The sequence below is a fragment of the Anneissia japonica genome, unplaced genomic scaffold, assembly GCF_011630105.1.
Source record: "Anneissia japonica isolate Jap-2015-1 unplaced genomic scaffold, ASM1163010v1 scaffold1489_len2284818_cov182, whole genome shotgun sequence".
Lineage (NCBI taxonomy): Eukaryota > Metazoa > Echinodermata > Crinoidea > Comatulida > Comatulidae > Anneissia > Anneissia japonica.
The window spans coordinates 1,565,509-1,581,464 of NW_022698455.1; the positions used below are offsets into that span (position 1 = coordinate 1,565,509).

At 34.1% G+C, this 15,956-nt stretch overlaps 1 protein-coding gene across 1 annotated transcript; it reads right to left on the bottom strand.

Annotated features, from left to right (window-relative positions):
* Positions 1–52: 52 nt before the first annotated feature.
* LOC117102527 (nucleolysin TIA-1-like) lies at positions 53–14,399 on the bottom strand. Its single transcript, XM_033242811.1, has 4 exons — positions 14,240–14,399; positions 14,035–14,153; positions 10,476–10,572; positions 53–197 (listed from the first exon to the last, which is right to left on the bottom strand). Exons 1-4 carry the CDS (start codon positions 14,321–14,323, stop codon positions 72–74), a joined length of 426 nt encoding a protein of 141 aa, XP_033098702.1. The 5' UTR covers positions 14,324–14,399; the 3' UTR covers positions 53–71.
* Positions 14,400–15,956: the final 1,557 nt, after the last annotated feature.

The window sequence follows — 15,956 nt, forward strand, 5'->3', positions numbered from 1 at the left end:
TGGTGATACTTAATAAAATTATTCTAATATTCTATATAAAAAACAGATTCTAACATAAAATAAAAAGTACCTCAAAACAGTTGAGTACTGATACCAACCTTATTGTAAATGGTCCTTCCATTGAGGGCGTCCATTGCTAACTTTGCTGAAGCTCGAGTCTCGAATTCAACGAAGCAGTAGGGGTCATTGCCAAGATGCTGCAAGAGGTAAGAAAAAAAAAATTAAGAGGCTTGTTTACCGACTTCTGCAACATGTTCAAACATTTAAATAAAATTACTAAACATTTCATTTCTAGATTGATTTATTTCTAGTCTTTTAGGGGCTTATGGCATAACATTATGACATGTTATGACTACACCTTTTTGCACCGTTTTGGCTCGCTTCTTCAGCGGCATTTCAAGGGCAGAATAGATTTCAACATGTGTGCATGACATCACAAACTAATAATAACTCACAGGTTACTGTCTGCCTATTAATATTTTCCACGCATACATTGTGACCATTAACCCTGCATCATCAATTTATGTGCTAATAAAATTTGATAAGAATTTGTAGCATCAAAATTACTGGCTAATTATAGAAAAAATTGGGCTGAAATTTATCTGCTAGATTTGAAATCTAACATTGCAATGTAATATATCTGAAATTAAATTCCGCTTATTTTTTATAATACGTTTCTGTCAATCGTTGATTAAAACATGAGATTATAATCACTATTTTTAGAATTTAACTTATTAATTGTTAATTTAACTATTTTCTATTATGTTTATCATACATTTCCACTGTTTCCTTAATTAACTAATCTTTAAATATCATTCGTGTTGTTAAGTCATTAATATAAACAGCTGCTTCTAAACTTGGTGTCATCAAAGTTGCGCAAGAATTATCAAGGGCTCATGTTAAGGTAGAAACAAATTTAATTCCCACACGAAAGGTTTTGTACGCAATAAGAATGTATCGAAAGGTTTTTTTTTTTCGAAACTATGAATCTACCAAAGCCACAATTATTTAAAATATTTTTTTTAAAATATTTACATCATGCATACATCATGCCTTTACATAAAAATTCTCATGAATAATATTTTTGTTAGCAGGTTTTCTTCTAGAAACATGAATGATTTAGTTGACAACACGGGAAGGAAGTAAATAGGTAAAAGGAAAAAAAAATCAATTATCAACAAACTGATTACTTGTACCTCTCAACCACTAACGTTGGCCTGGCCCAATGCCAAACATTCCTGTAACGAAATTATTACCAAAATATCAATTGGGCCCTTAATTTTCCAACTTCCAAAAGGCAAAAAAAAAAAAAAAAAAACATATTTCATAAAAATCTTGAATGATTACTTTGCATTGCCAATATCTTGATTAAAATTAAGTAATTTTATGGAATGCATTTTATTTGTACATGCTTTCAAATATAATATATTTATGGTTATGAATGTCTGCAATTGTGAAGGTAATATTACAGGTTTAGACAATACTCTCAATACTCTCTCTTGGTCAATGTTATGTTTATAGATAATTAACATTTCAATACAATAATACAAAAAGAAATATAAATTATATCAATATAATCAAAATTAAAGAGACGTCCCCTCTACTTGCAAAAGCCTATTTTGGCGTATATGGATGGATGTCATTTGCCCATATATGGACAAGATGCACCCATGATATTGTGTGATTTGCCCATGAACATGATTTGTGCATACATGAGTGTATGATATGTCATCATCATATGCCAATATACATACAGTAGGTAATTCACTGAACTTGAATGAATGGAAATATGTTTGACTACAAAAACCCTTAAACTTACGAATTACAGGAATGTATTTATATAATTAAATGTCCACTACTTGGCAAGAAAAAATTTCTTTGATTCTTTATTAAGGCCAACTCGGACAGCATTGTAAAACACTGCACAACATTATTTGCACCGGCATGATACAGACGCAATTGTTCAACTTCCGGGACAATCGCGTCATAGAATATTAAACATATAATTCTCATAAACATAACATTCTCATAATGAGCAAGGACTGTCCCCAAATATAAATCTAACTGAATAGGTTGTACAACATAATCTAAGTTAGGCTAAGTTCAATTTTTTAATGGACTATAACACTAATACTTAGTGAAATACTGTATACCTAGGGCCTCAATGCACGACAACTTTAAGTTAATAAAGAGAATGCAGAAGCAAACATTTCCTAAGTCTGCCAAACATACTTTCATTTGAGTCGCATGCAATAAATTTGTTATTCAAATGTACACGTATATTTTTAGCTTCATTGCATAATGCAAAAGCTCATCTAAAAACATACAAATTTGATGACATGCGCCAGGTACTTGAACTCAACTTCTTTTAAGCTAATAAAAGCATTCATCAAAAGTCGACAAAAGTTAACTACTGGCATATTATTTCTAACTAAGCGCGATCTTCTAAATGAATATTGGCAGAATAGGTTGAAAGAAGATGCTAGAACTGGGCCAGAATAAAACTGGAACTTAAGCCTACATGATTTCAAATTCATCTAGGCTAAAGACAGCAAGATAGCGAAAATAATGTGAATTGTTTTCAGGGATATTGACATCAATATGTCTATTTTGAAGATGATTACAAAGGTAAACTTGTAAGATGAGAGAAAACTGTTTGAAAATGTCTTTTATGGTTAATATCCTTAATTCTCGTAAACTATTAAAATACCTGAAGGGGTGTACAGTACAGTCGTGAAATATTGCACTTTTACCTGCGCGCAGGCTTCGTAGATACATCGTAGCCTGACAAACAATCTAACTTGCGCGCAGGCTTCGTAGCCTGATATAAACAATCTAAGCAAGGCTACACGAAGCGAACCTACGAAGCAAAAGCATGTTGTTTATTTGTATGTGCAGAAAGACTGCTGTAGCTTACTGGAATAAACAATGTATTGTTTGATAATTTGTGAATGGCAAACACGAGTTTAGACCGTTAATTTAAAGTATGGAACTGTTTTTCAATAAGAAAAACGTACACTTGACTTCATGGGACGATCCTCTTCCACTCGCTGTCCACTACAGGAACTTGTTTGTACTGCTGTATTATTTTTTTTAATTAATTAGACTAGGCCTAGCTATTTTTCATTTACAATTATTTTACCTCATTTAAAATGTCAAAAAACGATGTCCTCAATGGCAATACACACATGTGAAAAGATTGTTCATCAAATAATATTTTGTAGTCTTGATTTAGTAAGATAAATAATATATATAAAGGAGAATTAACGTCCGTTGGTTGTAAAATTACCGAATGTCACATGGAAAACCCAATGGAAAATAAAACTTAGCCAGCATTAGACGTCAGAGTGCGCGCCAATCAGAACACAGAATGAGGAAGCAACTATCAAAGTCATGATGTAGTTGTATTTTGATACTTGAAAATAGACAGTTTACACCTCATTGAAAATAAAACACACATTGAAATGTTTACCAGGTTTATAAAAACAATACATTTATTATTCTTTTTAAAATTGTTTTTCTTTTTGTGTTTTGAATTGTGACCTAAAATTATACATTCATGGTAACATCCTGTTTACTCTGGATGAAATTTATTATTCTTCCTATAATGTTTTTTTGAATTGTGATTTTAAAGTATATATTAATTTTAGCATCTTGTATACTATGGAAGACATTATGTACAGGAATGTGACCTCTTTTGTTGTCTGCTCGACAACCATACAAACATGAATAACTCTGGAAAATATTTACTAGTCTTTTCAAATTTTTTGAATTGTGATATAAAGTATACATTCAATGTAGCTTCTTGTTTACCCTAGATGTCATTATGTACAGGGATTTGACCGCTTTTGTTGTCAGCTCTCTGGCAATAGTCAAGAATAACTTTACACCTGAACAAGCCACAATGTTAATTGTTGAGTTTCACTTGTATTTGAGTACACTACTGTATCCATATTAAGCTACAGAACCTTTCGAATTGCTGGTTATAAACCAATATAAGGATTTTTGTATTAAAATTTGTGTCAACTGACTAAATATTTGGTCAAATTCTAATAGATTTCTTTCTTAATACATTTTTTCTAATATTTTTATGTTTTCCCATAATTTATGATAGATGTTATTGTTATTGATTTGAGGCACTCATTTCTACCTCTTTTTAGCATCAAGAATTCAAAGGACAAAATGGGAGGGAAGCTACAGTACAACTCAGTGGTTAACATGCTTTTGACTTGCAAACTTTAGGTCTTCCTTATGTTCAAATCCTATGAATCCAGTTTACTCAAATTGACGACAAAAAAAAAAAAAAACTGTTAAGCCATATAAAAAAAAAAAAACAGTTGATCATCCCCGCCCGCATTCTATTTTTAGGCCGCATCGATTTATTTATTATTTAATATTTTGGCACAAATATTGTAAAATAACTATTTGTTCGTAATTTTTACCAAAATCTAGGCCAATCTAGGCCTAGGAGTTCCGTTTTCGTGGTGCATCGCTGCCTCCTGCTGGTCCTCCAGCTATCGTCGTTCGTTATTGACCTCTCAGAATTTAGGAGGTCATTTATTTTAATAAAAATATCTACGCCGCCGTTGTGTGTCCATTTTAGAATACACACTTTGTTAATGGCTTACGACATTTTCATAAACGGCTGGATTAATTTAGAATTGAGCCCATCCGCTGTTTGAATACTCTTTGTTAAAGATAGTGCAGCGAAACATAAAAAAACTGGATTCAGAGTCTAACGGTACGAAGCGTCTTCATCTTCTGATTTAGTGTTTTGAGGGTGAGGGTGGTGTTTCAAATAAATACGGTAACGCGTCTTAGAAAATAAAAAATAAAAAATAAAAAGAGCCTCTTTCTTCCTTTTGTGAAAAAACTAGGATGATCAACTGTTGTTTTTTTTTATATGGCCTTATATGCCCATGTTTTGTCATTATGTGCCTATACATGATCATGAGGTAATGTAATCGTCTGGACAGCACTTTAAGACTGCAACAAATAATTTTAATCTCCAAACCTCATTTAAAGACTTAGTTTAGAGGCATCATTTTTACCTATATTAGTCAGCAAGAGATTCACTGTTTTGAGAATGAATTATAAAAATTAAAATAAAAAATATAACTAGATGGGAAATCCAATGTTTAAAAATTGTTGTGCATTCAAAGATAAAATTATCATTATTAGAAAATGCCTCTGGCACCAAATGCATAATCGATATAGCCTAAACTAGGTACCCATAGCGAAAAAAGAATATTTTCCCTCTAAAATACCACAGACCACTGATTATGCAGCTGCAAACTTCTGGCCCTATAAATAGGATCTAACTTAACAATAAATAAACTAGATTCAAAGTCTTATAAAGTTTAAGAGCAATTGTTTTTAGTTTTGATAAATATCTTGGTTTTTGTATAAACAGCTTGGATCTGTAGGCAATTAGCTTGATCCCTAAGCTTTATGTACCAGCCACCAACAGAGGGCTTTTTCCAAAAAAAAAATCCCACAAATATTAAACACAGGAGCAAACATGTTATCAACACTGGTGGTAGGCATACATCTATTTCCTTGGATACTGGATGCTACTAAAGCCAGTCTCGCACTTTGCGATTTTTACTTACGACAAGCTGCGCTACGACATGCTCAATCTCAAACGGACAGGGAAGTAACTCATGCTGATACAATCAAGTGTAATAAATTTGTGAAACAACATGCAAATCACTTATGATGGTGGTGGTTTATGAGTTGGATGTGAATGTTTATCTGAGAATTCACAAATACTATACGCATACATCATATGTACATTTGTGAGTTAGATTCTCATCATTACAAGATTGCTGATGTGTCAATGACGTAATCGCATTACACCACTGGCAAAACTCTTGTTGCAATGAGAAAAGCAGCTAGAGTATGACGGCAAGAAATTACATTCAACCTTTGACCCGTGCTGGGAACATAAGGATCATTAGATGATGCAATAAGTTATGCTTTCATGATTCCATGAATGAAAACTTGTTAGTGAGACTTTGTGGACTTAAGCATGTTTACACATGAGTGGAGCTGTAGCTGGGTGGATATAAGATAGTTGCCTTATAATCTCAGGGTCACGGTATGGTAGATTTTGCATCTATACTTTGGTTCGAACTTGGCAAGCATCAGATTCTTAATTGGAGTTTGATCGCTGATCTCTTGGAATAACTCTCACATACGAGTTAGATTTGGGACAATGTATCCGTTACTGTTCTGGCTGCAAGCAGATCCCAAGAGGCCCAACCAAAATTTCCAATTTCAATTTGGAATTCCGTAACTAAGAAAAATTTTATTTAATATTTTTGGCTTGGTTTTTACTGTAAAATCCACTTAAATTCCTCGATTTTTTTCTTGCATCTGAAAGTAATTCCACTTCCTAGTAATTCCACTTCCTAAGCCTCACATGAGACATTGTTCAGAGAGCATGGAATAATCTGTGTACACATTGCGTCGATAATTTTAGCCGAAGAATCAATCTACGTTCTTTAGGAGCGCTTGGCAACGCAATGCTGTCAGCCTTATCGAAGGCAGGCTGAGCCCTAAAAAAAAAAAAAAATCCATTGCACGCCACTCATCAGGCCAAAAAAAAAAAATGTAGTGTTGCCCTCCGCGACTAATCCAATTTTTTTTTCTTTGAAATTTTGTTTCAGGGATGTCACCAGCTTTTTGAAGTGCCGGTCGGCGATCATTCCGCGTTTTCCCGGGGGTGGGGTGCCACCCCCCCATTTTCCCAGGGGTGGGGGTCGCCGTATTCGTGAAAGCTCTTAAAAACCAAAAGGCCTAAGTAAGTTGAGCAGGCCTAGGCCCAAGGCTAGCTGACGCGATTTTTTTTTGGCTAGGCCCAGGTAGGCCTAGGCCACGCCAGAATTTGAGGAATGCAACAAAACAGATGAAGATGAGACTTACTGTAGGCCTAATTAAATTCAATAGTTGACATGCTTTGTTTTAGATTAAAAAATAATAATGAACAAATCCCGGCGACAAAGCGTCGATCCGACTGTACCCAGCCGCATTGTTTGCCGTAATTTCACATGTTTGACGATTACCACGATGAATGTGTATGTCACTGATTCATGTGCACTCATTTATTTATTTTTTTTGTCCATTTACACACATTATATATCAATTATAATTAAAAGTGAAAAACTTAAAATACAAAATGAAAAGAAAGTAAAGAAATAAAACATAAATCAGGTTTCGTAAATTTTTAATAATCTTCCTGCCCCGGACCATGATCTCATAATAAAACACTTGAATGGTGACGATTTCAACTTTAAACTTTGAATGTGTACCAGAGCAACCGTGTCATGCCGGCCCACGATGTTCGCTATGACTCAACTGGGCCTAGGCCTACTGTTAAGTTAGCGATGAATAGCAGGGCAGTGCAGTATTTTGTTACAATTAACGTAACCACGGAAACATTTATTGTATTCTTATTGTCTTTATCTATCAATTTAGCTTGTCTATTGTGTTTAGGTAAATAATAGTGGTGGTCGGGAGCCTGTAAATCCTGGTCGGAAATGTTGAGTGCTGGACGGGCCCGTCCACCGCCGACCAGCGTGGTGACATCCCTGCTTGCAAGTACAAATTCCAGAAAATACCACTGCCAAAATTAACATTTAGAATATAAAATCTAAAATGGACATGTATTTTTATCAAAATCAGGCCACAGATGCACATGTAATCGGTAAAATATAAGGCATAAATTTGAGAACCGAGTGCGACAACGATATATGCACACAACATCGGATCTCTCGCACTGAGTTGTCAAGCCACAACCAGATCCAGGCCTAGCCTACAATATTCTTTACTAATGTACAGCTAGTGGTTGCTTGAATCAAAAATAATATTCATTACGGTATATTGGACAATAAATAAAAACAGGCTTAGGTCCAGCCATCGCTTTAAAGTCGGTACATAGCTAGACTTAGGCTCTGTTACGGTTTTAGGCCAACCATAAACAAACTATTTTTCTCTTTTTTATTCGATTGTATTACATAGAGGGCGCTTGTTTGTAGACATTTTTCATAGCCTTAGTATGGTTTTGCTTGACCTGCTGGTGCGTGATCGTGTAGATCTGATACACATATTATTTTACATTTGGAAGCCAAATAAAACTTTTTTTAAACTGATATATTTTTGTTAAATTTATTTCAACATACACTTGGTTGGTATTTAATCCATCATTACTTTGATTATTTTTTGTTTGGCAAGCTTGCCATCATTCTATTGTGGTGCCTACAAGCTTTGAGACCTTAGGCCTAGGGTCTTCATAGGGACTGCAGCTTGAGGTCTATCCTATTTCAGATATTACTAAAGAAAAAAAAAAAAAATCCGACCGACCGGATGACGATCTTGATTTTTTTAATTTATGCATTCACCAACAAACGTCAGCACACATCAGTACACTGTGTGGCTGGCTTTAGATTTTTTAGAAAATGTGTTGTCCTAATCTATGGTGGGCTGAGTTTTCCACCCAGTCTAAAGCTGGTCCTCCACCCACCATTTTAACCCACTTTCCCATCCTCAAAAATCCACTCTTATTATTTAGAGTTTACCAATGTTATCACCCACCCACCCTATACACATCTAGATGTGTATAAGAGACAGCGGTGGTGCACCAGGTCTAGTTACTATAGGAACACAGCCCCGGCTTGAGATAAGCCACCTAGTTCAGACTGGCAGGTGGATAAACCCGGTGAGTTGAGCTGGGTTTATCCACCTAGTCTGAACAAGGCCTTAATATTTTTAGAGGAAGAAAGAGGAATAAAATTAAATTTAGGCCAAAAAAACCATTGGTCTACAGCATCAAATTATCATTGTTCCTACAATGCAGTGTCAGTAGATTCCACCCAGAGATAAATCAGTAGCCTAACTACTAAGCACTGCAAAAAGTAGCAACAACAGCTTGAGAAAACCGATAGACATTAGCCAGGCCGGGATGCAGCCAACCCTTAATACCATTCAAAAACGCAATTCAAACTTAGTTAATATTTATGTCCGTGATTGCTTTTGTAAAATGTCTGTTATTGTGATTGACAACCAATGGAATAAAAATTCTGTTATTTATTTCAAGCCAGGATGGTCGGATGATTAATATATGAGGTTGCATGCTATTTCACGGCAAATCATCGCATGGATAGTTCAGGATGATTACACTTTGAATAGGCATAACATGTTTAAAGCCCTGTTGAGACTCTCAAATTGTACTTTACAAAAATGTGACATGCCTATTAAAATATGGTCATGATGTCATCACATTATGACCATATATGGGCACATCATGACTATATATGGGCATACAAAAGGTTTTCGTCAAAGAAGATTTGATAATGTGGAAAGGGCTTTACATAAACTTAAGCGACTATAAACATGGCTGATAATTAAGACTAAATTTGGATTTTGATTTGTGGTTTCAAAAGTGTATGTTACTTCTATGTTATTCAATACCCCAAATATACCGAGAGTTATCTGGGTCAGTGGATGTAGTTGTAGTTACCAATGTTATAAACATCAAACTACAATGTAATCAATAAGGTATGAGTTAAACCAAAGGTAATAGAATTGCAAGAGGTTTGACTGCCCTGATTTTGTATGCACATAATGATATGTTAAGAAAGTACAACCACAAGTTAGGGGGCATCCTAGTACGCGATAGTACTTTTTTGAGATAGGATTTGCGTTCCAACGAAAACCCTTGAGAGTCAAACCTCTTACAGTTCTACACTCTTTGGTTAAACTATTTATATAGCACACAGTTAAGAAATAACTGTAAAGGCATTATTTTCCTGGTCATTGGAATTGAGTGCAGAATCAATAACGTAACAGGAAGTGAATGATTCAAAATGAAAATGGGTAGCGATGAATTACACATAAATATTAGTAGTCCTCAGAGAGCGGAGGAGGTTGCAGGTTGTGTATGACTGATCCTGAATCCAATGAATGACCAGGAGGAAAAGCACCTTTATCTATTTCCATCAATGCTCGCAACTTCCTAAACAGCTTCTACAAAAACTAAAATTCCAAAATAGCTGCAGTTACAATTAACACTTGACCAACACACAAGTGCTTCTACAATAAAGGCAAAAGACTAAAAATGGTATTGGTCGATTTTCACATATTTCTAGGCTATACAATCAACTCAAAATGAGGAACTCTCTCTCTCTCAACTCTTTAAAAGATCAAGGAGCAACCAAGCCCAGTTGGTTATTTTTATAGTCGATTGAGATAAACATTTAGGTTAATGGTTTTTCATCCATCAATGCTTACATTCATGTTAAACTTCTCTAAGTATTATCATCAGATATACAAGTATCTCAATGTTAGCACTTAAGTTAACAATATCTGAAAATTTTAAGTGGTAGATCAACACCTGTTTATATTTTTACACCTGTTTATATTTCACCTGTAGAATGCTGCCCAGGTAAATGAGAAGCAGGATGGAGCATACTTACTTCACTGATCAGTTTGCAGTTCAAACAGGGTCCAATGGCTCCAAACAACTGCAGTATAAGATCTTCAGTCACCTCTCTAGCCAGGTTGCCGATGTACCTAAAAAATAATAATCCATGTAAAAATAACTATTATATATTAAAACAGAAAGACAGTTAAACTTGCCTAGCTTGAAACTTGCCTAATTCAAATAATTTCTAAAGCCGCAATCGCACTGGATTTAAAATAGGGAAATTTTTACCGAGACTGTGGGTAACATTCCAATGGGTAAACTTCCTGTCGTTCGCACTGGGATTTATCGACGTGGTTAGTTTTAACACAGGCCATGGTGAAACTAACCATTCGTATAGATTCAACTATTGGGGGCGCTAAATCGTGACATTCACTTCCGGTATGTGTGGCAAAACAATTAACGAAAGCACATTTATTAATGCTCCATATAAATAGGCCATTGAAACAAACCGAGTAAACAAGTGAAAAAAATGACAAAATTACTCAAAATCAAGACACTAGCAAACACGCGCGAAATTAATCAAGATGTTTGTGTGTGACGTTTTATTCCAGGTCACAGCTCATGCGTAATTGCCTGACAGCCTGAGGAAGGTCATTCACTGTGATGACTTGGGAAGTTTACCCGACTCGCGCTGTTTGCACTGGACTTTCCTGCTAGGTAAAACTAACCTGGTCAGTTTTCCTGGGCAAGCGGGACTCGGTTAAATTAACCGCGCGGCTTGGGTAAGTTTCCTGTCAGGTAAACTTCCTGTGCTGTTCGCACTGGACTAATTATGGTAAAACTAGCCAACGTGTTGGTTAGTTTTACCAAAAAAAGTCCAGTGCGAATGTGGATTAAGTCGATCTTATTTTACACATAAAATTGTTGTGTTTTCCATGAATGAATTATCTGTATGTTGAATTTGATTTAAGTCAAACAATTTTTCAATGCCATTTTGCATCCGATCTGATCTGTTAATTTTTTTTAATTCTACAGAATATAAGCCCAGGCATCTGGATTGAAAGCCAAGAACTTGCAAGATGCAGTAAAAATGCCATTAACAAGGTTAAAGCTTACTTGATCTAAAACACTGTTCTTTCGAATTTCTGTGATTGAACTAGGTGAAACTACTGATGTGAAAGTATAGTTTTGCTTTCTTATGTGCTGTTGATATTCAGTCAACAAAATGATAACCTTAAATGTACAATCATTGTTTTCTACGCAGAACTTCCATGCGAGTGAATTTTGCAGCACGCCACACTTCTCAACATGCACAAAAAATCAAGTAGGATATATCCTGTATGTATCCAGCCTTCATGGATAATTGTTAAATACCTATGTTTTTCTACACACATAAGACCATGCTGTCCCGTAGACAAAATGCAATGGCCCGTCTCAATCCATGTAAATTATTTCTGTGCAAGAAAATACTTCTAAAGACTCGCACTGACACAAAATCAAGTAGTCTACATCATGTATAGGTCAACCCTTTCAGAATTTATTGACCAATTATCATGAATTGTACACGGTTTGTAGGTACAATCACAAATTCGGGTTGATTGAGTGACTTATTCACACTTTAAGAAAAAAAAAATATTTGAACATGAGCTAAAACTAGAGGTCTATCTTGAACATTTATTGATGGCGAAGTGTAAGATTTCTTAGATGAATTTGACATCACTAATATAACATGCCAGAGTTAAGTACAAATTCGACATGACCTTGATATTATGGATCCTACATTTATATGCTGTCGTTTCATGCTGTTTGTTCTAATAGTCGTTGCCCTTGCCTCAAAATGTTTGTAACAGACATGAGAATATAATAAATATTAAATTACATGCAAGTAAATTTATATGCAGATGTTTGTCAAAGAAATCAATTTGCATGATTATATTTTTGTTTTAACTATACTATTAATCACATAGTATTTTATCATGAATATATAAATTTGTATCAGATTCTATAAGCGAAAGCTATTATTTTTGTGTATAAAATAATGTATTAGGAATATTTAATACCAACAAATTCTCAAAAGCCAAAATGAGAGACTACTTAGTTTCTATAGACTGTTATATGTCTAGTGTTGCAACTGGTGACTGGAACAAAGGTTGGGGAAGAGGTAATTTATATGCCACTAAGCAGTGTTTTTAATTGGAATCTACCTTAGCAACCAAGTCAATGCAGGCAGACAATGCTAATTTCTTTATTACATTATCAATTATTGCAAATTGTTTTTCTTAATTTATTTTTATGTTTTATTTGTTTGTTTTGTGATTATTTTAATAATAATGACAGAATTATAAATAAAAACTGGTCTAAAACCATCATAAAATAGGATAAAAAAAATCCTCATAATTCAATAATGAATAGTTCATTTATTATTTAAAAGTATTAAAATCATTTTCAGCTTCCACAATATTATATTCTCCAATAATGATAATGTACATGTCAAGCTACTAATAATATATGAATAATTACATTTTATGAATAATTAAACAGTTATCCTCCAATGAAAAGGCAAGTATTATTTACTTCAGTGCATTGTGGATTAAATGTATTCTTTCTATTCATAACAAACCTTCCTAATCATTCTTATTTTTATATTTTATTCGGTGGCTTTTCACTTGGTAGGTTTACACAAAACGTAGCCTAGTGGTATTCTTTAAGAAAAAATGCTAAAATTGTCCTAGGGTACAAAAACCTAGTAGTATTCTTCAAGAAAAAATGCTATAACTGTAATAGTTAGCGTACACAAAACAAGTAATAAAGAATTTGTGATATAATGATATGCCTAGTGCTGTGGACATTTGTGTATGTGATTTCCCTATTCTAAATATTTTACACATATATTGCCGTAAGTTGATGAAACAGTGGACTTCCAATTAAATCTACGCACTTCCTGGAAATTTATGTACGGTACATGTTATGAAAACGATTGAATTATTAACTATGCACACTTAAAAATGTAGTGCTTCTACAAAATAATCTTTCTAGCATGACATGATATACAAAATAGATATATTATTTATGTTGGAGATAATATATACAATTGATTTTTAAAAAACAAAGGCTCGTGGTTTACTTAATTATTGACAGTAGATAATAATGAAGACATTGTTCAGTTAGTTAGATCAATGAAATACCTAATTTTGTGTTTATAGTGGTTCCCAATCCCCTTCTGTTTACTTTTTCAGTCTTGGTGTATACTTCTTATTTTCATAATTTGCTTGTTCAAAAAATGAAAAGCATGACATGTATTGTTGAATGGATGTTACACATTATGACATAAGACTGGCCGTCTTAAAAGGAAATTAATATTTTGAACAATTAAACAATGGAAAATACACATTTTAAATTATAAAATACATATGGCACGGGAGATCGACCCGATAAGAAGTCAACAATGTCTAACCGCTAGGCCTCTCTGCAAACTGTTCATTTGCTCAGACAGTCCAACACTCACTTTTCTAAACAGATCATGCATGATTGAAATACTTGTATAAAGCGTGAAATAAATATAATTATCACACATTAAAATAAGGTGTGCACATTTATGATCAACTTACAATACTCTCTGCTTTTCATCTTCGCCATTGGTGCCGAATTCGGAAGGCAACATGTTTCTTCCGCCTCCACCACCACCACCAGCGCCGCCGCTCGTCCTACCCTGGCCCATTTGGTGGTTCTGAAACGAGAGAATTCAACCCATATTTAACACAAATTATATGGTAAACCGGGGAAAATGTGTAGTTAAATATTATATCTACTTACCCTTTGCCCTTGAGACCTATCAAAACCTGTGTTAGATGGGTATGAACCATAGTTTTGATATTGGTTTACGTTGAGGAAAGCCATTTTTCGATATTTTCGATTGAAGATGATGGCGATGAACACGAGGAACTTCCTGTACGCTTGCGCGTAGATGAATTCTGGGAAGTATGTTTCGATTCTAGATCTATCGCCCTCATTAGTCTTCAGTGTGTAACGTTGTTCCTCATTCACTAATCAGATTTCACAACTGAGGTACAGTATCATATCGTCAAGAAAAATTATTCCACTTATGAAACAAAAAATAAATAAACAATCATATTATGAATTAGTCATTTATTATTTAGCCGCTAAATTCACAAGGTTCCAATGAGAAAAAAAAAAACAACCCTGTTGCAGCTTCTCAAACTTTTTTTCACACCTCTTTGTTCTCTTCCCGTCTCTGCCTTTATGTATTTTTCGTCCCATGCAAAATAACTGCCAAAAACAATAATTAAAAAATCATTTTTGGAATTAACTTGCACTTAAAAATTATCTACTTGAACATATATATTGGTGTACTGTATTTAAAAATATTTACCTATAATTTTACAGCGAAAAATGATGGAAACAATTCCAGCCGAGATATACATGTTTTATTAATTAGGATCAGGGTACACATTATAAAAAATTAAAGAACACTCATATCATCAACATTCATATAAAATGACAAAAATTATTATAATAGAACTATAGAACAGTACGGAAAACCGTAGGCCTATGTATAGGCCTAAGTTGATCATCAAACTAGCAAAAATTTTCTCGTTTGTCTCGAAACGTGAAAATGACAGCAGTAGGCCTAATTTTTCTCACGACTAAATCAACTCCATTCCTTAGATATTATTACATTTATTCGAATAAACGCCCCGGGGCTTTTGAGAGGCGTTTATTTATATCATTCTGGTGTAGAATGGATACCGTACGTACTGTATATAGGCCTACTCAAATAAACACCCCTTAGCTTACTACGCCCCTTAATTACGGCAAGGTAATTGAATTGCCTTGTTACGGTAAATTTAGAACTGGAATTGAACACTTAGGCGAAACTTTGTTATACCTTGTTTATTTTAGCGTACCCGCCTCCTACCAATAATAATGATTTAAAATAACAATTTATTTTTGGCCAATTAGCGTACCCGTCACCAGAAAAAAAAATCAGAAGAAAATAAAAGTTTTTCTTTATTCTTATTACACCTGCTGCTGCCTTGAAATCTCCAAAAATATAAGATAGGCCTATCTATATTTCTTCCTACTTATATAAGCACTGAGCCATCCCATTACACTGTTTACATTCACCAATAAAATTAAATTTTTCTCCTTCGTCTGGATGTTTTTGACAAAACTATTTGCTAAATAAGACAACAAAATTTTATTTTTATATTTTTCCGCAATCCTCTAACAATCTTTAAAAAAAAAATAAGTTCGCGAAACAATTAATGTACGTATTGATAAAATATCGCCTAAATTACCGTCGCGCAGGTCACCTATGTAATTCTACTAGAGTAGAACATTAATAGAATGATTTTGATTTCATCGGATTCGTTTACAGTCATTTAGAGGGGCGTTTATACGAGAAAAAAATAAATGTCTGGGCTTTTTCGAGGGGAGTCGTTTATTCTAAACGAGGCTCTATGGGGTGGGAGCGTTTACGAATACTGTAAATATAAATAATTAAGCGAAA

What these genes read in the sequence shown, in the direction of transcription:
- LOC117102527 (XM_033242811.1), bottom strand. Translation starts at nt 14,323, where the DNA reads ATGGCTTTCCTCAACGTAAACCAATATCAAAACTATGGTTCATACCCA. An exon ending in ATAGGTCTCAAGGGCAAAGG is followed by an intron (nt 14,154 to 14,239) that starts GTAAGTAGATAT and finishes CTCTCGTTTCAG; the next exon opens with AACCACCAAATGGGCCAGGG. An exon ending in ACTGCAAACTGATCAGTGAA is followed by an intron (nt 198 to 10,475) that starts GTAAGTATGCTC and finishes TACCTCTTGCAG; the next exon opens with CATCTTGGCAATGACCCCTA.